The 24,661-nt window shown below is 39.5% G+C and overlaps 1 protein-coding gene across 4 annotated transcripts in view; it reads right to left on the bottom strand.

Annotated features, from left to right (window-relative positions):
* The window catches only part of GALNT1 (polypeptide N-acetylgalactosaminyltransferase 1), a 132,188-nt gene that overhangs the window by 24,694 nt on the left and 82,833 nt on the right, over positions 1-24,661 (bottom strand). For all 4 annotated transcript variants that reach the window (XM_073898309.1, XM_073898310.1, XM_025886453.2 and 1 more), the window contains 2 exons: positions 7,254-7,420; positions 1,472-1,679 (listed from right to left, as the gene is read on the bottom strand). In XM_073898309.1, the coding sequence (XP_073754410.1) occupies positions 1,472-1,679; positions 7,254-7,420 (375 nt within the window). The remainder of the gene's footprint in view (positions 1-1,471; positions 1,680-7,253; positions 7,421-24,661) is intronic.

Below are 24,661 nucleotides of genomic sequence, written 5' to 3' on the forward strand. Positions count from 1 at the left end.
ATACTGTTTAACAAATTCTTAGGGGAGATTTGTTTCCCTATAACCACCCCATTGCAAGGTTGAAACAGGCAAGTTTTCTTTGGTGTGGTAGGATTTATTTCTCATTCTCACTCACACGGAGGTATAAGATCCTAACTTTACACAGGTGTTTGCTATTAATTTTCCAGCCTCAGGCAGGGCCTAGACCCGGTCTCCTATCTTCCCATCCATTTGTCTATCAAGGGAGAGAGGCTCTGTGTCCTCTAACTTTGGCAGAAACTCTCCAAGTGAGAGCTGGTTTTAGGGTTTGAACCACTCACTTGTCCCACTTTGTTTTGACGTTTGCAAAACTTTGGACTTCAGTGCCAGCTCAGTGATGCACTTAAAAATGTGTTATACAATTTATCCAGCATTTAAGCTCTTTTAGTTGGAAACGTTACTCAGGACACCTAATCTACCATACAGCCCAAACTGGAAATTGTGGTTGTCATTTTAGTCAATGCCCCCTTTCGTTTCTGCCATTTCTTCACACTGCTGCTTTCTCTCTCTAGGTCTAGACTCCTGCTTATTAGTGGTCTTATGCAAGCCAGGATTTCCCAAATCAGTCATGTACTCATAGAAAACAATTTACAGAGATATTCTCTTCCTTCTTCAGGCAGTGTTCTCCTTCCTAAAGCTGCTGTACCTTCTCATTGCCCCAGTGCTCGTTTTCCCTATTTATTCATCTTTGAAAGGGTGAGATGTAGTCCCAGTATTTGCTAAAAAACAGAACAGATGCAGTGGCTTTTGCCATGCTTCACTCGACCAGCACAAGTTTACCTTGCTAAAATCTAAACCTGAATGTTAAGTTGGCACAGACAGCCTCTAGTTCAAACTGCAATGACAAGAAGAAATTCAACTAATGTTAAGTCTAGCAGATGGACGTTAGCTTCTCTCCAGATACTCAAGAACTATACCAGAGACCAGCAGCAGGTAATTCTCTGAAAAATGCATGCATTGCTCCTACTGCTCTTCCTGTATCATCAGAGATCAGAGTGCTTTTCCATATACAATGAAGCACTTTAAGATGCACTGTGTATCTCCCCACTCCCTTCTTCCTGCCGTGCAACAAGCTGAGGGCTAGAGTTCCAGTAAGGAAAGAGACAGGGATGAGATGACTTGCCTGCCCCAGTCTTAGCCTTAGACAGCAGGGACAACAGAGGGTTTTATCCTACCTTTCCTGAGGTCATTGTCTTCTGTTTTGCTCCCATTTAGTAAACGGAGCATAAGGTATACATCTGAACAACATGCTTCCTAATCCAGCCTCACCAACAAGACTACAAACATTTCTTCACGGTTGTCTTCCCTTTTAGTTTAGAGAGTTCTTCGTGGGTATTTTAAAGGAAACTTCAGAGGAAATTATTTTTGCATTTATATATTCAGAATTTTTCAGCTTATCACACAATTTATGACAAACACACTGAAAACAAATTTATGGACTTCAGAAAATTACCTGTCATGTTTGATCCTTGCTAAGAGAGGCTCCAGCCATCCCACTGTACATTCACAGTGAGCATCTAAGAAGGTGATCACTTGGCCTTTAGACACAGCAGCTCCTTTTAATCTAGCTCTGATCAATCCAGAACGTTGTTCCATTCGAATTACATGAACTGGTACTTTTAATTTTTTCACGTAACTCTCTAGAGGTCTTTTCAAAAAGTCTGAAAAATTCACAAAACAAAGCAAAAAATAACACGAAAAGACTGACTTGGTGCTACCCAGATGTAAAGCAATTCTGATGTGCAATATTCATTCACCACCTATTTACTGAGTACTTTTAGTGAAGCTCCCTGACTCACAAACCCATTTCACTACAGGGAGCCTTTTTATTTCCTGAGAGTATGTGCTAGAGTTGCCTCTACATTACATGAAGAATTAGGAGAAAGCCTTTGGGCTCAGGCTCAATCAAAGACAGACATGTCACCATAGTTCCCTAGGCAACTCTGTCAGCTCACTTCTTTTTCTAATCATGCTTAAGGATCAGGAGTAGAAAGAAAGTAGTTCAAGAGCATTAAATCCAGACCTCAATAGACAGAAGGAACAATATGCAACAGCTGTTAGAATTCAGACAATTGCGGGATTTCTTCAAAATCCAACCCTAAACCAACTGTCTTATTGACTACCAGAGTCTCTGACCATGTATTTCTTCTATCGGGAGGCAGGGAGTGAGGTCAAGCTCAGAAGGGAAGTGCTGGACCAAAGAGAGTTCCTTAGCAGACAAGAAGGTCTAAGTCACAAAAGTCTCAAGAGGGAAGCGCAATTGAAGGAAAAGGGGGAAAAAGAAAGGGAGAGGAAGTGGTTGCGTGAAACCAGTGGTTGCGTGAAATCCTGGAGTGTTCAGATAGAGGTTATGCCTCTAAGCCAAGGAAGTCTTGCCTCCAAAGTACATATCTGATTTTAAAAACCAGGAAAGGGGGCGCCTGGGTGGCTCAGTCGTTAAGCGTCTGCCTTCGGCTCAGGTCATGATCCCAGGGTCCTGGGATTGAGCCCCGCATCGGGCTCCCTGCTCCGCAGGAAGCCTGCTTCTCCCTCTCCCACTCTCCCTGCTTGTGTTCCCTCTCTCACTGTGTCTCTCTCTGTCAAATAAATAAACAAAATCTTAAAAAAAAAAATCTTTAAAAAGCAGGAAAGGCTCAGCTTCCTCAAAGCAAAGAGAAAGAATTTTTCAGCTCAGATTAGTTTGTGGAATTTCTGCTAGAGAAGCTATTGAGGGTGGTCTGGTCAAATGTCCTTCCAACTAGTTCCAACAGGATAGATTTTCCTCCTCTTTAGGGGAGGAAAAACTTGAGAACTACTGGGACTCCTAAAACTGTCCCATATAACTCTTGTAAGGGGAAGGTCCCAGAGAGCACGGTGTTATGTATTAAGGGGCTCCTTAAATACTAACCATGGGAATCCAAATGGCTTCCTATGAAGCACAGAGAGAAAGACAAATAGGACTGACATGGTTCTTGCCTGCTTGAACTGGTGAAACCAGAATGACTTAATAATGAAATAATCAGGATATGAAAATTTGAAAGAGAAAGGTCTATGGACCCCCCCATTATCAGAATACTGATTGTTTCCAGTTCTGCTAATGTATTTCCTAATTAATTTGGGCTAAAAACAGTATCTGTAAAATATCTGTTGTAGAACTCCTATTGGGTCACCACTGTGATTTTATGAACCAAATCTTAGGGTCAGAGAGATATAACTCCATTCTGAATAAAAAGGTGAGGGGAATGCCAATCCCGGAGAAGAGCAAGATTTTGCATAGTAGCTATCATTTTCTGTCTGTTTTGCACAATGCCAGGCTCTTTACCTACTCTATATCATTTAATCCTGACAATGGCAATGCTATGAGACTGTCATTACACATATTTTAGACACAGAAATCCAAGGCTCAGAATCTAAAATGAACTGATCAAAGTGACACAGCTTGTTAAGGGGTGGATCCAAGATTCAAACCCAGGTCTGCCTGACTTCAAAGTTCATCTTTTCATCCACAACAAGAAATCCTAGAAGGGAACTAGAGAGAGAACAATTCAGGAGCATGGAATCACCTGAGCTGACACAAATTTAAATTACTTTACATCCAGAGTTTGATGGACTCCCGTGTGACAGGGTGTGGGATATATTCTAGTGCTTCAGACTGGTTGAGGCTGGGTGTGTCATATGCAAGATGTCTCCCAATAAGCTTTCCCAAAAATATCAGACAGCTTCAAGTCTTCTTAAGAATCAAAGCAATCTAATTCCCAAGTCCCACGTCTCTGAAAGTTAAAATACTCTGTCCTGTCTATAAATAAAATGAAAAATGCATGATTCTCTGGTCTGGCAGCTCAAAAAAGTTGCCATTCCACAAATTTTCTTGGCATCTTTGTCCCACATCTTTGTGGCCTTCATGCAATAAGGCTAAGAAATAGGTGTCTTCCTAACAGAGGATATAGAATTATGACCCAGGGCTAATTCTACAAAAATGAAGCCATGGGGGGTTAAGTGATTATGGGTAAAAGTTACTATGTCCTCTAAAAATAAGGGGGAATCTTGTTTATCAGAGCATTTTTATAGCTATTAGCCTATAAATGGATCCCTAGGCATCTCTCCATCAGGGAATGTGAGGCTGCCAGAGTGTGTGTCAGGGGAAAATTTCACTGCTTACAGCAACATCTGAGAAATCTTAGCCAGAACTCTAAAGAGCAATTGATAGAACAAGTAATTTAGAGTCTAAAAAATCTGACTCCTAATCCCTACTAAGTAAGAATCTCTGCTTCCTTTTGTGACAAAGATGAGAAAACAACAGTCATCTCAGATTAGGACCACTGAATCAGTTCTAAGTCTTAAGATAACCTTCTGAGATGACAATTACATAACTTCTGACATGAAGTAGGGATTCATCCAGACTGTCTTCATTTTAGACCCTGTAACAGTGAAGTTATGAGACGTGACGTACGTAGCAGTTAAGAGGTCAAGCCCTAGGTTTACACTAGCCTCATCAGTAAAACAGGGATGATTATAGCACGTAATTAATGGAGCTGCTGACAACTCAGCAGTCAACTGGGAAATCGGGTAGCCTGAGGCCATAAGCAAACCAGGCATGCTAATGTGACCTAATTAGAAGTCTGCACAGACAAGAAGTAAAGGCAAGAATTAACTGACTGCTAGATTACGCTTTCATTCACTCATTAAATTCTGTACTGTTTATGCAGTTAAGTGCTGTGGGCACTGAGGAAAGGGTGGTGAGCACACAGCCCTGATGGAGTGTAGAGTCTAGCAGGGGAGATGGTCATTGAACAGACAGAGAAATAGTTAAAACTCTGATGAGAGCCATCGAGTGTAGTGTTCCAAAACATGTTCAGAGGGACATGACCTGGTCTCGGGAGTTCAAGGAAGGCCTCTCTAAATATATCTTGATTCTGAGTAAACATGTGAGGTGAACTGTGGGGATGGGGTGGGCAGGGGATGGTTTGGGATGTAAGGAGAGATGCCGGTGGAGGCTGGGTTACACAGGCCTCCGAGGAACGGGGTTAGACAGAAGTGCCAAGATCAGAGTGGCGTGTTTAAAAGATCCCAGTGCGTGCAGCATGGGAAACAGAGGGGGAGGGGGAGGAGACCAGGGCAGGGAGACCAGACCAGCAGTCTGTCTCAATAGCCTAGGTGAGAAGTGAGGGTGCCTTGCCTGTGTCTCATGAGTAAGAAAGGCAAACTTAAAGAGTTACATAAAAACAGAGCTTGCTCTGGGTTCCGGGACCCAATAGTTACCACCCAAACAAGAGAGCCAAAGAAAATTACACTAGAGAATTCTCAGTCTGGTTAGAAGGACTACAGTTATAACCACAACAACACAATACCTAGTGGTTCCCAACTATCTGAAATCGTGAACCACACACCTGAGGCTTTCCAGGCAGGAAGATGAAGGAGAACCAGACTCCTGACCGGGAGCTCTGGGGTAGGACTCCGGGGCCCTGCTTAGTGACCGAGAGCCACAAGTGGAGCCATGAAGTAGACCTCTGCCCACGTTTCTCTTATAGATTTGTACAGGCAGGGTGATCAAGGGCCCACATGAGGAAGGGAAAATATAATTGGTATATGTGACTTTGTCAGGTTAGAGCTGTGGGCACATGTGTCTTTGATTAGGTCACGTCCTACAAAAACGTGCTCTTACACACAGCCCTCCCAGGCACACAACAGAATATTAGAGAACACAAAGGAGGAAAAATAATACATTTCATCCGAGGAAAGACAGCTCTCCTTAAGTAATATTTAATTTCGCAAATATCAACATATAAGTAAAACAAACACGAGTCACTTGCAGACTCAGTGTTTGTATATATTCCTAATTATGAACTTAAGCTAATTTTCTTAAAGAGGGATTAATTAACTCCTAGCAAACAATTATCCACACAAGGGTTTACACTTCTATGTCAACAATAACTCTTTGTTTTAAGTGTGCTATTCTTAATTTCTAACAGCTCACTCATTTTGACATTAATTACATTATACACTATTATTTAAATGCTTTGTGTGTTTATAAATGGTCATCTTAATCACATTAAGGAGGTAAGCTATATTATTTTTTGTTTGTACTTCTACAATCTGGCACAGTGGTGAGATTTAAACTATTATTAATGTGCAAATTACTTCCCATAATTAAGATATGAAGTGATTAACTGTGATTAAATTTACATACTTAGTATAGTCATGGAAGGAGAAGGTAAAATACTTAAACCATTTTAGTAAATGCAGGGAGAGATTAGGCAAGAAAGCTGAAGTAGCAAAAGAGCTTGAAATGATGGTCAGGAAGTCTGAGGCTGGTCAAGGAAGGAAGGAAGAGCCATTTTCTGTAGTTCTTCCAAATTTTTCTCATGGGAGCACAGGAATATTGGGGGAACGAACACAAGACACCAATGACCCTCACCAGCGCTGTGGGAAAAAAAAGCCTGCAAAATGCTAGGTATGTCTGAGTTTAACAGGTTTCCCTACAGATGGGACTTGGCAGAGCCTTTTCTACATTACCCCGTGGTGTAAGATCTCCATGAAGGATTCAAAATAAATACTGTTAGCTCAAGGTACTTTTAATTAATGTAACTTTCCCAAAAGAGTGTTTCATGAGATAGTCTGAGAGATTCTAAGCTTGTGAAAAATTCTGAGAGATTCCTGGAAGAGTAAGAGTCACTGTAGAAATTTATTATGGGGTTGGAGTCATATTACCTACCACTCTCTCCTAAGTTCCTTCCTCATCCCTTTACGTAAATAGCTACAGATCATTCCTGAACCTAGGAACAGAGAAAATGGGAAAACCTAAGAAGAATCTGGAGAAGGAAGGCTCGCCCAGCTAAGGCTCCATTTTCCTGTCGGAGGTACTTGGCACTGCACATGGACTCAGTTTCTTCATCCTGGCTCTAAGGAGGATCCAGTCTCTCTCCATTAGCTCATGGCTGCAGCTTCCCACAAGGAAGATTCTAACAAAATCATGTGGGTTTTTTTCACTGTTCTGCATAAATGTTTATATCATATAGCATTATTTCTTTTTAAAACAAGATTAAGCAGTGACACAAATGCTAATTAAGGTAATATTTTAAGTTGCACAAGGGCGTAAATTTTTTGCATATGTGAATGAGTCCAAATGCCACCAATATTTTCAGGATACGCTAGAAGTCTGTATAAAATCACTGGGTCAAAAGTAACGCTGACGTTCCGTAACTGCTAGTGATAAGGGCCGCCGCGAGGACCGGCAGCGAGCGCAGCTTACAGCTCACCTCTTTCGCTGGCGTCATCTACTAGGACAATTTCTTGTAGCACGTGTCTTGGTGAGCGGCTAACGACACTGTGGACGGTTCGCAGAAGTGTGCTCCAAGCCTCATTGTGGAAAACAATCACCACACTTGTTGTAGGGAGACTATCTGGATACACCTTTGTCTTACACCTGGAGACAAAGCAAAAGCCTTTATCAGAAGTGACTGTTAGCACAGCAAAGTCGATGCATCTGGAGTAGAAGGGGCAAGAGAACAACAAAGACAACTGGCTCTACTGGTGGGACTCTTAGTAACTGTTCATTTACTGAAGTTTTGGTTAATGTTGCAGGTTTAATAAAGAGTACCTATTTAAAGTTGTATGTTTAGATTTAGACACGTTTACATTTAAATTATCTTAAAGATGTCAACTGTATTCTTAAAATTAGGCACCTCTTCCTGATCAATGTTTTCTGTTGATTCACTTTAACGGACAATGTACTAAGACTACATCATCAGTCTGAAGCTGAATGTGTTTCAAGAATCCAATCAGACAAAAAAATCAGAACCACTAAAAGTCTATGCAGTTTAATAATCTAAACAAAAAAAATACCTTCCACAAAAGAAGAGAAATAATATTTACCGAGTATCTATTTTGTATTAGGCACAGAAGCCTCCTAATAATTCTGTGAGGTACCTGGAGCCATATTTCACAGAGAAACTGAGGACAGACACAATGAGGGGGTGGCAGAGCCTGGCTGGGGACTCCACAGTCCATGCTCTGTTGAACAAACGCTTGATGCTGCTTCCTCCACAGTGAAATACCAACATGCATCTTGTGTAGTAAAAACTACATCTGAAATGCAACCATCAAAAAGACCACAAACACACCCAAAATATATGCACACAAAATCAATGTATTAGTTGTATGTTTCCAGCGCTTTGTTAAGCAACACGGTCTCTCTTCCTCCAGTCTCGTTAATGGATGAAACTACCACAGAGCTGAGGACAGTAACAGCAGTAAGCAACCAGACATCAGGGGATGTGGTTTAGAACACAGCACTCCTAAAACATGTACATGAAATTCTTTCATAGGTATCTTCAAATGGCAACCGTTGGCTCCAGGCCTCTCTTTCCACCCTATTTCCAGCTCTCACAAGCTCCTCAAACCTTGTGGTCTCTCCAATGTCATGTGTTATACCTGCCAGTGGGAGTGGAGACAGGGAAGAAGGGGAAAAAAACAAGAAAAATGCCAACGAACCCCTCCTCAGAACTGGCCATGATGACCTAGCTACTGAAAGTGCTGCCCTAGGGCTGCTGGCTGGCAGCTGGAAAAAAACGGGAAATGGGAGGGAAAAGACATGACAAGGGACAGGGGCTGAAAGAAGGAGAAACAGAAGGTGAAGGAGAGTTCACTGTGGGCCCATCAACAACAGTCCCCCCTCTCTCCAAGGAGGAAAGGAGAAACAAATAGCTTCCATTGTCCTTCATTATATCCCTCTTCAGCCCCTACCACCATCTTGACCATTCCCCAGGCCCCTTCACAGTGTGCTCTCCAGCTCCTACTACTAACAACCCGACTCCTATTCACTGGCCCACAGCCTCCTTTCCACATCCCAGTCCATTCCCCTCACCCTGGGTTCACTCCAAGCCCCATTAGGAGACCACCGCACGGCCTGCTGCCCTGTCTACAGCTCCTTTCCTCCAAGTCTGGGCCACAGAGGTGAGGCGCAGAAGACCAGGTGCTTAGGCTCTGGGAAGGATAATGTGCCCTTAGCATTCCAAGTAGTACTTCTGAGAACAGCTTCCCATCAAAACTGTTATGTTATAAACAGTGGCTAGATTATACATTTATACTCAGTACTATGCTTCAGGTACATCATAGGTTTCATGTTTTCATCCTGAATGCCTGACTCACAGACTACTGGCACAGGACTGTGAAATCAGGAATGGGCCTGTATATGGGTAAAGGGGTTCAGAAAAAGAGTTTTAATATTATTTAACTGAAGTGTACTAAGTCATATATGATTTCTTTTCCCAAATTAATCCTACTCATTACTGTAGGAGAACTGGGAAGCAGAAAACAGCCAGAGTGACTACAAAGCTGCTGGCTTACCAAACGAAAGAACAAAATTGAGTGAAACACAGAAGATGATTAGGCAAAATGTGCAGTGTTTAAACAGTATTGGTAGCCATGTGCACGGCCAGCAAGTGGACAGGAAGAAGAGAAAATTCTGAGAACAGATTCTGTAGAAGAAAAGTAATAAGCCAGATTTATTTCTTGGAAGATACAGGAAAGAATTCAATTCCGAAATATATGGAAAGGAAGACCATGAAGACAGTAAGAACACTAGAAATGGAGACTAAAATGGAAATCATTCACAGGAGGATGGAAGAATCACAAAGCAAAGCATGTATTAGGATCCAGACAAAAAGGAAATGATTTCCTAAATCAAACAGTTAAATTTAATCATTCAGAGAACACAGCAAATTCATAAATATTCTCTCAAAATAACATAGGAAATATAGAGAAAGTATGAGAAAGTCAACATAACGGATCTCAGAACAGGTAAACCCCACCCAACCTGGGAAATACATAAGGCACTCAAGGAGAACCTTCTAGTTAAGCTACTCCCATGGAGGGACCACCTGTCCCCATGGAGGCAGAAGTGGGGGATCCTTCTGGGAGTGGGTGACACAGAGCTGATGGTGAGCAGGAAGGCCATGTAACAGCTGTGTTACCAAGTAGCTTTTTTCCACCCTGTCCCAACTGAGTCTTTCATCCTGAGAAATGAAAATTAGCCAGTGTAGGGTTGTGCTACTTTAAAAAAAAAGTTATACATGTTTAACAACAGGGTGTGGGTTGGGGAAAGAAGGAAAAGAAGAGGCTTAACTTTTTACTGAAATTATAATATACATACAAAAAAGCGGACAGATCGTTAAGTATGCAACTGAATGAATTTCCACCAAGTGAATGCATCAAGTAGTCAGCACCCAGATGAAGAAAGAGACTGTGACCTACACCCCAGAGGTTTCTTTTGTGCCCCCTCCCAAAGTAACCAATATGCCGGACCTTTAGCATTACAGATGAGTTCTGCCCTTTTTTTTTTTTTAACTTTATTTAAAGGGAATAATATAGAACAGTATATTATTCTCAAACTTTGTGACTCATAACCCCTTCACGTGTTTAAAAACTGATTATCTCAAAGTGCTTTTATATAGAGTATAGCTGTTGGTATTTACATTATAAACTAAAATTTTAAAACATAAAGAATCTACAAACACATATTATGCTCTTAGAGAGCTGATCCATCACTATCACAGAGTGTGTCCATTATGGATTTATTGCGTCTTAGCTCTAAATACACCCTCCACTGCCTGCTCTGTGGTAATGGAACCGGCTCCTGTAAGCATTTCTTCTCGCGGCTGGCAAGAGGCATACGTAAGCTTTGTCCGGCACGCACACAGAGAGTGTTGGAGGGGCACTGTGCGAAGTAGGAACTTCCCTTCCTGGTTCCAGCACACGCCTCCACTTTTCTTCTCCTTCTTACTCTGGTGCTGCCAGCAGAGTGTGTGGTGGACACCCAGATGCATTACCCTACTGAGTTTCAGCAGCACCCACACTCTCAGGCAGATTCTCAGTAAGTCTCCCAGGTCCCTCAGCGCTGGCTTCCCAGTTTTGGCTTTCTGCACCCCAGAAGGGTGGTTCCTGTTTGCCAGTTCTGGCTCTGATTAGCTCCCCAAATGCATTTCAAGTATATTTCTTGCTTGTAAGGCCTGCCTACCAGCCCTCACTCTGGAGGGTACTGTGTGTCAGGTCCCACCAAGGGTAACCACCATCCAGTGAGCAGCAATCACAACTTCTCCAATGAGGTCTGAACTCCAGCATTAAGAAGCGGGCTCCCTTTCAACGTTTTTCATTCCTTTGTACTCTCAACCCTAGGATATACTATATGACTGTCTTTATCTCCTTACAGTTAACCCCATCATAGTTAATAATTATATTAAGCTTTTTCTGTTCAAATTATTATGTGATTTCTGTTTCCCTGCTAGACCTTGATCCATACAGCTTCTCAAACTCCATGGTGCGCTAGCTGAAGAATAAGAGCAAAAGGGGTAAATAAATGTCTTCATATCATTATGAAAACTTTTTGACCTTGCAGGCTCCCTGAAAGGATCTGAAGGACCTCCAAAAGTCCCAGGACCACACTTTAAGAACTACTGATATAGAGCATATTCTTTTGTGTCTCAATTCTTTCCTTCAACATTGCTTGAGTATCATCCATGTTGTATGGGCAAGTTTATTTTTACTGCTGCATAGTATTCCTTTAAAGGAATATATATGTGTATGTGTAATATATACATATAAACACACACATACCTACATCATAGTTTCTCTTCTATTCGAATATTTACGGACATTAGGATACTTTCCAGTCTAGGCTACTATAAACAGTGCTGTGAAAACCACTCATGTATCTGTCTTTTGGTGACTACATGTATGCATTTTTGTGTTATTGGGCAATAGGGTATATATAGGCTCAGCTTTAGTAGATACCAAGAAATGGTTTTCTAAAGAGGATGTAGTAATTTCCACTCTCACCAGCAGTGTGTCAGAGTTTGTTGTTCCACATGCCTACCAACAGCATCATTTTTTTGAAGGCGGTAATAAGTTCTCTGAGTTCTAACAAATGCATAGCTTCATAAAACCACCACCACTTTCAGGAAACAGAACCATTCCACCTCCAAAGAGCCCCTTTGTTATCCTTTTATAGTCTCACCCTCCCCTACACGTAACCCCAGCAACCAGTATCTGTTCTCCATTACTACAGTTTTGTCTTTTCACAAATATCCTATAAATGGAATTATACAGCATGTAATCTTGGAGACTGGTTTCTTCCACTCAGCATGTCTTTGAGATTCATTGAAGTCCTATGTATCAAAAGTTTGTTATTTTTTATGAAGAGTAAATCAGAAATCCATTCTGATCTATCAGTGTTTTCACTCACCAGCTGTTTCCAGTTTGGGGCTATTATGAAGAGAGTTGCTATACATGTTCAGGTACTGATTTTTATGTGAACATGTTTTCATTTCTTTAGGGTAAATATCCAGGGATGGGCTGCTGGGTTACATGGTAAATATAAGTTTTTAAGTGTAATTTTTAAGCTGCCAAATTGTTTTTCAGAGACTATCATTTTGCATTCCTATCAGAAATGTATGAGAGTTCCAAATGCCCTGGATCTTCGTCAGCACTTGATACTGAATTTTTTTGCAGCCATTTAAAGAGGCATAGAGTGGTACCTCATTGTGGTTTTAATTGGCATTTCCTCAGTGGCTAATGTCTTTTCATATGCTCATTTGCCATCCATATAGTATCTGGGTAAGTGTCAAGTCATTTGACAACATTTTATTGCTTTCATTCTTCTTAACTGGGTTATGTTTGAGAGTTCTTCATATATATATATATTTTAAAGATTTTATTTTTATTTATTTGACAGAGAGAGACACAGCGAGAGAGGGAACACAAGCAGGGGGAGTAGGAGAGGGAGAAGCAGGCTTCCTGCGGAGCAAGGAGCCCGCTGCGGGGCTCTATCTCAGGACCCTGGGATCATGACCTGAGCTGAAGGCAGACGCTTAACGACGGAGCCACCCAGGCGCCCCTTCATATATTTTTGATACAAGTCGTTTTTTGGAGGTATGGTTTGCAAATATTTTCTTCCAGCCTGGAACTCATCATTTCATTCTCTTAACAGTGTTTCTATCAGAGTGAAAGTTTTAAAATTTGAAGTTCAACTTATCAATTTTTTATTTTATGAAATGATGCTTTTGGTGTCATGTCTAAATACTCTCTGCCTAAAACCAGCCCTGAATATTTTCCCTACAATTATAAACTTTTTGAGTTTAGATTTATGATCCAATTTGAGTTAATTTTCAAAAAACACCCGAGATTAAGGTTGAGATTCATATTTTTGCATATGGATGTCTAATTGTACCAACACCATTTGTTGAAAAGATAATCTTTACTCTACTGAATGGCTTTTACACTTTGTCAAAAACCAAACAGCCATATCCATGTGGGTCTATTTCTGAACTATCTCTTCTGTTCCACTGGTCTGTGTGTCCGTCTCTTTGCTAACAGCACACTGTCTTGAGTACTGTAGCATTATAGTACATCTTTAAATTGGGTACTGTTATTTCATCCAACTTTATTCTTCTTATAAAAAATTACTTTTGCTATTTCCTTTGCCTTTCCAAATATAGTTTTAAATCTCTTGCTGAGGTTTTGAATGGAACTGCATTAAATCTATATACCTAGTGGGGGAGAACGGACGTCTTTTATGTTGATGTTCCAACACAGCTAGAAAGTGGAAGCTCTAGTTCTCTCAGTCCGCTGTGCACTGCTTGTGCCCGTGTCCGTGCTCTAGGCCGAGCAGCACGAGACCCTCCCTCAACGTTAGCTGCCTGCCCGACACCGCTCCCACGGCTGTGCTGCCATGGCAATACTGCCTAGGGACAGGGTAGCAGAGAAGGGGAAAAAGAAGAGACAGAAATGGGGGTGGTTTCCTCCACTAACCCTTAAGAGAGCCCGTTCTCATCCCTCAGAACAGAAAGAGTGGGTTTCTCTCAGGGGCTCTTCTGCTCCCAGTACATACTTCTGAGTTCCGGTCTGCCTTCAAGTACAATGTTGAATACAAGTGGTGAGCAGACATCCTTTCCTTGCTTCTGACCTTAGGGGAAAGCTTTTAGTCTTGTCCTATTAAGCATGATATGCTACTAAAAGCATAATACAAACTAATACATTTGACCTCATCAAAATTAAAAATGTTTGTGCTTCAAAAGGTACCACTAAGGAAATGAAAAGACAAGCCACAAACTGGGAAAAAATATTTACACTTGATCTTAGCCAAAAGGCCGAGAAGCAATGGGAGAAAATATTTAGAAATTATTTATCTGATGAAGAATCTGGATCTAGAACATATAAATAACTCTTACAACTCTGCAACAGGAAGACAATCTGATAAAACATGGGCAAAAAATCCAGAGAAACTTCACTGAAGATATAAGAATGCCCAATAAGTACATGAAAACATCCCCAATATCGTTAGTCATAGGTAATGCAAATTAAGATCACAACAAGATATGACTTCATATGCAGCAGCACGGCTCTAAGAATAAAGACGGGCACAAAGAAACATCAGCAAGGTTGTGGAGAAACTGGACCGCTGGTACATTTTGCTGGTGGGAATGTTCATAGTGCAGCCACTTTGGGAAAAGGTTTGGCAATTTCTTGGTTAAAAACAAAGTTACCGCGGCGCCTGGGTGGCTCAGTCGGTTAAGCGTCTGCCTTCGGCTCGGGTCATGATCCCGGGGTCCTGGGATCGAGCCCCACGTCGGGCTCCCTGCTCGGCTGGAAGCCTGCTTCTCCCTCTCCCACTCCCCCTGCTTGTGTTCCCTCTCTCGCTGTGTCTCTCTCTGTCAAATAAATAAAATCTTTAAAAAATAAAGAAATGAATAAATAAATAAATAAAACTTAAAAAAAAAAACAAAGTTACCATAAGACCTGGCAATTAGGAATCTACAAGAAAAATGAAAACATAAAGAATAAACAACAGTGCAAAGCTTGTTTTAAAAAAGCTGTTCTCTCCCCTCTCTACCATTACTCTCCCTTCCTATAAAGGAAAACACATGCAATTCTTTGACCTCTTTCTCTTAATATTTACCTCCATATTTCTAAATATTACATATTAACTTACTGTAGAATAAGGATTTATTTCCCTCCTATCCCCATTCTAACACATACACTTGCTACTCCCTCAGTCTCCCAATGTTATATTAGAAATGTGGTTCATTGTTATTTAATGTTTGTATAAGGACTATGTAAAATGCTATTTATAGATGATTTGTATATTGAGTACTTTTCCTTTTCTGCACATTGCCTTCCACTTTACCCTAGGTTATTTTTGCTTTTCTATGTATTTGTCACTAATTCAAACCCAAACTCTCTACAAATCATTTAAATAGTCTCTTAAGATGTTCAGAAGCACGGGCTATAATATGAATGAAATCTTCTTAAAGCAATCCCTCCTGGGTTGCCTCCGTGCCTGCACCACTGGGGTCCAGGGCTCTCCCTCTGCCATCCCCAGGGGGATTCTATTAGTTGTCCTGCACACTGAATCTCCTCTCTTTCAGATCCCGTGCCTTTCTCTTCCCTGGTTTACTCCTTTGTTTGGCAGAGAGCACAGACTGAGAAAGGATGAAGGGAGATGGGCAGGTTTTTGAAACTATACCATCACTACCACAGTGGACTAATGCTTTTAGTGGAGTGAGTTATATACTGGAGCGGAGCTGGAGTTGACTGAAAAATCCCTGGTTTTTACACAATAAGTGAAAACACAAGTAGTTTCATCTATGTCTCCATGTACAACAGTAATTAAAAGATGGCCTACATAACAAGCACTCTTGTTATAAGTGAGTGAAAGAATTACTGAATTAACTCTAATGCATGAAATTCACTATGTGGACTGAGTTAGTTTGAGTGCCTGAGTGATTCAGCAGTGTTTTGGGAAATAGATTATTAAATTTGCTTAGGATAGTGATCATCTCAGCAAGCCCGGGCTTACCAGAGAATCAATCCACACAAACACCTAACAATTCAGGAATGTAGAACAACAGAAGTCCCGTGATAATTACTATTTATATTATTCTGCAACTGTTAAAAGTCTCATTGTACTTATTTTAGCCCTCTTAGGGCCTGAAATAGCATTAAGAGTTTTTACGCATTACCTCACTATCCTCACAACAACCGAAAGAGAGAGGCGCTGCTCTCCCAGTTTTACAGATAAGGAAACTGAGGCCTTGGGAAAGGAAGCAGCTTTTTGCTAAGTCAAGATGAGTATGCATATATAATCCAATTCTCTTCTCTAGGTCCCTTTCAGCTATGATTTTCAAAGTATTTGTCATCCACTAAAGTTAGCCTGGTAGTGACCACTTACCAATGACAAGTCAATTTTTCTTAAGACAGCTGGCCACCTGCCTAGCAACGTCTGGCAATGTTATATAATTTCTCCTCTGTGTACTGTCATTCAGACAAGATCGATGAAGATCCACCATACAAGTGATGGCAGAGCACAGTGATTAAGATTACACGTTTTGTCAATGATAGATTTCACCTGGATCACTTAACTGCACTTTGCACAAATCATTTAATCTCCCCAAGTCTGAGTTTCCCCATCTGTCAACTGGGCATACTACTACTTTACTCAACTGCTTAAAAATGATAATGTGTGTAGTGCCTGGTACATACTAAGCACTCACTAATTGGTATTATTACTACTTTTTAAACATCTGAGACTAATTATATAGGATAGAATTACCCCAATCGATGACTTGGAATTTGCCTCAAAGCTCCTTCCCTAAGATCAAACATTACAAAAGTTATTCTTTGTTTTTCACTCTTCTTGACACTTGAACAATGTTATTCTTTCCCCCAGTTTCCTGCAGGAAATGTGTCCTTGGAGCCTAGAACACAGTAAAGGTTCCTGGCAGGCACAGAAACTGTGCCTGCCAGCTATACTGGACTGGACACTGCCGGCTATACTACCAGTTAAGCCCATGACTTAGATCAAGCAGGGCTTTTCTGGATTCAGAAAAGGGGGTAAAAAAGCTGCACTCTAGGGGCTGTCCACGCTACTTATTCTTCCACCTCTGGTGTGAAATGGTCTGAAAAGTACCTGCTGGCCAGCTTTGTTCATCTTATTGCAGAGATAGTTAAATATACATCTGATGTATCTCATTGCACATTTCATTGTGAATACACTTCAGAAGCCAGACAGTGATTAGTAAAATAGAGTGGCGATGGAAAAGCATGCTTGTAGTTGGCTTTTCATGAGATTTGCACTGGGACCTAGAGCTTACTTCCTGAACACAGGTCTTCTCTATATCCTAGGTTCCAGGAAGTATTCGAAGCACTACAAATCCTCACAACAGCCCTTGTTATTTTTCTTACTGTACAGATAAGGATCCTGAAGTACAGAAAGGTCACTACCTCTTCCAAAGCCACAAACCCAGCAAATGGCAGAGACCTGGACTTTGCCACTATCGAGATATTAATGAGAAATTCATTATATATAATTCAAAAAAGGGCAAAGGGGAAAAAATAAAAGTATAGATTGAGAAGCTCTAGTCTATGCATATCAGTAATTCCAGAAGAACAGGTTGAGGGAATGGTAACACAGCAATATTTGAGATTATAGCCAGAAATGTCCTAGAATTGAAGAATATGAATGCTCAGATCAAAAGTACACTATGTGCACTGAACATGTAGATAAAGATAAGTCCACATGTTGACAATTACAATATATTCAGGTCTTACTACTAAAGAATAAAATGTGCAGCTTCCAAATCAAGAGACAGAAAAACATGAATACTAAAAATTTTATCAAATGAAACTGTATCAATTAGCAAAGCAGGAAAGGAGAAAAAAATAAAAAGGATGGTAAACAAAACAAGATTAGGTTGAACTTTATGAAACTCATTTTCACAGGTCAAAAATGGTTGAATATCAATTTCATAGGGTTCAACCTAAAAGGAGTCCAAATTTAACAATAGTAACAATAAATGTAGATGCATCAAACTCACCTATTAAAAACTGATTAGAGTGAAATGAAAATATAAATCCAGCCATTTAGTAGAGATTCACATAAAATAAAATCATACAGATGGCTGAAAGAAATAGAAAAAAATAACAGATACACCAGGAAAATGTTAAACATACTAAAAGTAGTATAGCAATGTCAAAACCAGGGTAAAAAAATTAATACAGATACAGTGAATACTGGGCTTAAAAACAAGAATATATTATCAATTACTGTAGATACATCCAATGATGCAGCCTTGAAAAATAAAAGAATGAATTGAGAAACTGTCAAGTCCATAATTATATGGGAGGTTTTTTAAAAATACAAATTAATCAGAATCTAATACAGCACGTACTATGAAACAGAAAAAAATCCAGAAGTAACAGGCAACCAGTTATTTTCAACTGCAGAGGAAACATTTTTTAAGAACTGAACACTTTCTAGGTCAAGAAGCAGGTTTCAACACATTTGAAATAGATCATGTTCATATACAGGTCATGTTCTCTGACCATGATGAAATTAATCTAGAAATCACTAATAAAAATGAGTAAATCAAAAGGAAAAAAGAAATGTACCTAGAAATATTTAAATGTATTTCTAGGTCATCCTGTGTTAAACAGAAATCAAATGGAAATTACCAACTACTTAGGAATAAATAAGGATGAAAATACATAAAACAACAGGCTGCACTGAAGTGTTCATAGAGTCTTTAATGACTATTAGAAAACAAAAATATTTTTAAATAATAGGTTAAGCATTTAACTAAAGAAGGGAGAGAACAGATTAAACACAAAACAGAAGAAGAGATAATTACACAGAAAACAAACTTAAAAAAACAATCAGATAAAAGCTACCTCTTTTTTGAAAATTAAAAACTGCAAATCACTAGCAAGATTATTTAAAGAAAAAGGGGAAAAGAAATAAAAATATGAGAAATGAGAATAACTACAAAATTATATACTTAGTAAAAATGTTCTAAAACTATAAAATAATGCTACACCCAGGCCTTTCAGTTATTATGAACTACCCAAATCTGAATTGCTACTGAGCTAACTAAAGTTCCTGACCTGTGTGAAAATTAATGGAGAGAAACCTCATGAAAACGGTCATGAGGCCAGGAGGGGAGGCCAGCAAGGGGCAGCCATACCACCCAACTTCAGTTACAAGAATGTCAATTATAGACCCCAAGAGAAGAAGGGTCAACAGGGAAGAATCACTAACTACAGGTCCCAACAGGAAAAGATGTATATGCATCTTCTCTAAGAGACTGAGTACCTGCCTGCACCTCAGCGAATGAGAAACCATCATCACCCTGAACTCGTGCTTTTCTCTAATAAGCTTTCATTCAAAACAGCTTCTCCGGGGGCACCTGGGTGGTTCAGTCTCTCAGTAGAGAGTCTGCTTGAGAGTCTCTCTCCTCCTCTCTCTTGCTCTCCTTCAAAACAAACCAACCAACAAACCCTCTTCCCAATTTCTTCCTCCATAAAAGAAGTCTTCCCCTTTGATTATTGGATTTGCTATGGTTTTGCATAGTTTGTCCTGACTTGCAATTCTTTGCTATTCCCAAATAAATCCATTTGGCAAGTAAAGTAACTGGCTGTTTTATTTTTTTAGGTTAACACATGCAAACCTTTCCACTTTGCAGCTGGGAATTCATGGTTTTGTCACCAGTAAAATCAACTGTATTCATAATCCCTTTTCTGAATATTCTCTTCATCTTCTAGCACTAATTAAAATATTGCCAAGAAGACCACGTCCTAAGTAGTCTCTTTTTTCTAAAGTTTATTTGAGAGAGAACAAATGAGAGGGAGGGGCAGAGGGACAGGGAGAGGATTTCAGACTCCTCGCTGAGGGTGGAGCCCAACACAGGGCCCGATCTCACAGCCCATGAGATCATGACCTGAGCCAAAATCCAGAGTCGGACGGTGCTTAACTGACTGAGCTATCCAGGCAGCCTCTGAGTAGTCTTCTTTCAAGAGGAGGCTGCTTTTCTTCCCTGTCTCACGTACCACTGAATCTGGAGGGGGTGGTAGATACCTTCCTTGTTCCTTACTGCTGATTCAAGACTCTTGCTTTTCCCTCTTCCTTAAGAAGCCCCAAGTCTTTTAAATAATGTGCCAGTCCATCCTTGTCACTGTCATCTATTGCCTTCCCTAACAGTTCCACCACAGTCTTGTCATCAGATTCTCGGTCATTTTAGCATCTATTGTAGTCCATTTTTCAATACCCTGGCCTCTCAGACCTTTGCTCTGCCCTCCTCCAATGAAACTGTCCTCCACCACATCTCACCCATGTACTTTCATTCTATATCCCTAGACCATGCCATTACCGATCACCTCCATTTTAAGCATCACAATCTCTGGTCACCATCGCCCCCCCCATCCTTGCTCTTCCAACTCAATTACTCCAATAATCCCAGATCTTCAGCTTCCTTCATGGGGGTCTCCACTCCAGACCCTCCCTCTTCCTACTTTCCGTTGCCCCCTTCACGCTATCCAGGTCACCTGCTCTGCTTAGATCCACGGCTCTTTACCATTATCGCCACCCTGGAGCTCCCTATTCTTTTCTCACTTGCTGGAATAGCCCAATCCTAGCTAAATCCAACTTTCTGCTGACTTTGGATCTCATTTGAGCTGCTGAATATGGCTAAAGAAAACATGCGAGCATGCTGAATGGCCTCATTTTCAATTTATAACCACAAATCTCAAGCAGGCTCTCAGCACTTGTGCAGAGTTCTGCCTGAATTTCCTATTCACCTCCTTCAACGTGCTTGTTTCACAGGTCCACGGATTTCCAATACCTTTCCCACCCTCCTCACTCACAGGTGGCAATTTCACCGAAAACACAGAAGCTGTCAGAGGATTTCCATACTCCCATGAACACATCCTGTAGGCATGTGTGATCGTGAACATTGTGCCTTTTTCCCACGACACAAGGCCCAAATTATCCCTGTTCCTGTCTGAAGCCAACTACATTCCTTCTCACCCACTCAAGTTAAATGCTCTTGCTGTAATCCTCCCCTAAGTTACCCTCAGTGGGATCATTCCCATAAACATACAGCCTGCAGTACATACCATCTTTGATAAAAGAAAGATAATGTCTCCCTTAATCGCACAATCTCCCCAGCTAACACCTCCGCTTCCCTTTCTCCGATGACACCTCAAAAGCACTGCTACACCTGCTGCCCCTCCCACTTGTCTCCCCTACTCTTTTCTTGAGTTGATTTTATTTGAAGTAAAGCAGAGTGCACAAAACATAAATATAGAGCTGAATGAGTTATCACACAGCAAATGCCCATGTAACCATGACTCAGGGGAAGAGAGAAAACGTGACCAGCACCTCACAAGTCCCCCTTGCTCCCATTACCTTTTCCTTTCTCCCCAGTGGAGATCAATCACTGTCCTAACCCTTAACATCACTGTTTTGTGTTGCTGGTTTCTGGCCTTCCTAGAGATAGCCGAATTCTGTATATGTTCTTCTGTGACTCTAGCTTGGTATAAATGGTGAGATTCATCCATGTTGTGGCTTTTGTTCATTTCCACTGCTGTAAAGTATTCCGTCGTATGAATCTACCACATTCCACTGCTGATACACACTTAGATTATTTTCAGTTTGGAGCCAATACAAAAGTACTACCATTAACATTTTTGTCCTTGTCTCCTGATGTGTATGTGCATGCATCTGTTAGATACATCTACATGTGGATCTGCTGGGTCATGAAGTATGTTAGTGTTCGTTTCACTAGATACTGACATGTTTTTCAATGTGGGTGTAACAATTTACACTGCCACCAACACTAGTCATTATGAAGAGTATGAAGTGGTATTTCATGAGTTTTGTGTTTTATTGATTACTAATAAGGTTAAGCATCTTGCCCTATGTTTATTGGTCATTTGGATTATCTCTTCAAGTCTTTCATCCATTTTCCTTTTCCTTTTTGATGTGTAGGAGTTATTTATATATTCTGCATCTGAGCATTTTGCTAGTTTTAAGTATCATAAATTTCTTCTGTTACCTGCCTTTTCAATGTATTTTTTTCACTTTTTTTTAATGAACAGGAAGTCTTTAATGCAGTCCCATTTATCAAACTTTCCCTGCATTTTTGAGTGTTTCTATGTCCTGTTTAAGAAATCTTCCCCTCTCTCAAGATCATAATAAATTCCATGTCCTCTCCTAGGAGCTTTATTGCCAATCTTTGCCTTCATATTTATATCTGTAATACACATGAAAATGATTTTCTATATTGTGTGAGAAAAAGTTAGTTTCAGTTTTGTCCTTAAATTATTATCAGGATGACCCACTACTGTTTACTTTTTTTTTTAGGTTTTATTTATTTGACAGAGAGATAGCAAGAGAGGGAACATAAGTAGGGGGAATGGGAGAGGGAGAAGCAGGCTTCCCACCGAGCAGGGAGCCCGATGCGGGGCTTCATCCCAGAACCCCGGGATCATGACCCGAGCCAAAGGAAGACGCTTAACGAATGAGCCACCCAGGCACCCCTACGTTTTTCTTTAGAAGAACATCCTTCTACTACTATGCAGTTCCATCTTTGTCCTAAACTAAGTGTTCAAGTAGTATGGGACTAGTGTTACAGACTCCCTATTTTGTTTCACCAATCTGTTTATCCTTGCAAAAATACCACACTATCTTAATTACTATACTGCCTTGAGAAATTTTGGTAATTGCCATTACAAATCCTCCAACCTTACTTATTCTTCTACAAAAATGTCTGGCTATTCTGGGTCTTTGCACTTCCAGTTACATTAAGAACCAATCTGTCAATTTATACACACACACACACACAAATGTGGTAACTGGAAATTCACTCAATCTATAAATCAATTTGGAGAAAACCAACATTTTATAATACTGAGCTGTCCACCCATAAAGATGGGCATTTTTCCATTACTTAGATGTTTAATTTCTTTCAATAACATTTTAGAAGTTTTTTGAAGAGTTTCTGGTATTTGATATTTTCTGATTGCACTGTATGTGGTATTTTAAAAAAATTTATTGCCCACCTTTTGTTAGAAAACTGACATAGAAATACAATTGATTTTCATTTTAAGTATCAACCTTAAAACAATCAATACTTTTTGATTCTAATCTTTTATCTGTACTTCTCCTGAATTTTCATCATATATAATCATGTCAAGTGCAAATAATAAGTTTTAATTCCTTTCCAGTACTTATAACTATTATTTCTTTTGCTTGCCTTCCTTACTCTGGCTAAAACCTCCAGCACAAGAGTGAATAGAAGTGATAATGGGCATCTGTGGTTCCAGATTTCAAAAGGAACACTTTCAAAATTACTGTTAAACCTGAGAGGCTTTGTTTCATTTTGATTTTGGTAGATACATTTTATCAGATTAAGGAGGTTCCCTTTCATTTGTAGTTTGCTAGAATTTTTGTCATAACCAATGACAAATTTTTATCAAGTCCCCTTTCTGTATCTACTGAAATAACAGAGCTTATCTCCTTTATTCCTGTTAATGTGGTGACATTAAATGATTTTAAAATATTAAATCAACCTAGTGTGCTAGCATAAACCAATTTGGTTTTAATACATTATTAACATTACATATTGCTGGATTCAGCTAACATTTTATTTAGAATCCTATGTTTATCAATGAAACTGGCCTGTAATATTCCTTTGTCATGTCATTGTCAGATTTTCATCTCAAGATCATCCTGATCTTATGAAACAGTTTGATATGTTCCTTCTTTTTCTAGTTATCTAAAAAAGTTTGTGTAAGTTGGCATTATTTCTTCCCTAAATGTCTGATATAATTCATTGGCAAGGCCACCAACACCTGGAAGTTTATGATTGTATCCGTATGTAAAAATTTTAAATCATTTATATCATTAATTTATTTAGTAGTTACAGTACTTTCTGCTATCTGTTTTTCTTGTGTCGGTTTCACTAAATTGTACTTTTCCAGGAATTAATCATTTAAAATTTTAAGTTATTGGGATAATGTTTATATTATCTACTTATAATTTTTTAAATGTCTGTATGATGTATGGTAATGTCCTCTTCTTCATTCATGATAGTTGTTACTTAGGAAAGGGTTTTTTGATTTTGTTATTCTTGTCAAATAACTAACTTTTGGCTTTGTTGACTCTATGCTCTTTGTATTCTCTTATATTAATTCTGCTCTTTATAGTATATTTTCTTCTGGGGTCAGCATCTATAGTAATGTTACCTTTTTCATACCTTGCATGGATTATTTGTCATTTTATTTTACAAATAAAATAAATTTGTAAGATTTATTTTCTTGAGTGGTCAATTTTATTAGTTTTTTCAAAGAACCAACTTATGATAATTCACTTATATTCTATCTTTTAAAAAAATTATATGCATTTAAACTATCTATTTTCATCTAGGCGTGGGATTAGTTGTATCTCACAAGTTCTGATATGCAGTATTTGCACTGTTAACTAGGATAAAATATTTTTTTTCTTAAAGCACTTAATGCTTTTTGCCTTGAAGTTTACTTTATTTACCGGACAGTAATATCGGTCAGGTATGTTGTTTTGTTCTGTTCTTTACCCTAAGTATTCCTATTCCCTTTTTCTTTTTATGTTTGCCTCTTATAATATATAGTTGTCATTTTTTCTTACTCAATCTAACAATCTTTGTCTTTTAAGCAAAACCTTTAATAGATTTAATGATATACTTGAGTTTCAACCTAGCATCTTACACAGATAGAAATATTTGCCCTTTTTTCTCCTTTCTTTCCTTCATATATATATATATATATATATATATATATATATATATATATATAAATAAAA

The sequence above is a fragment of the Callorhinus ursinus genome, unplaced genomic scaffold (assembly GCF_003265705.2).
Source record: "Callorhinus ursinus isolate GAN/ISIS: 27379988/994484 unplaced genomic scaffold, GSC_fseal_2.0 scaffold11, whole genome shotgun sequence".
Lineage (NCBI taxonomy): Eukaryota > Metazoa > Chordata > Mammalia > Carnivora > Otariidae > Callorhinus > Callorhinus ursinus.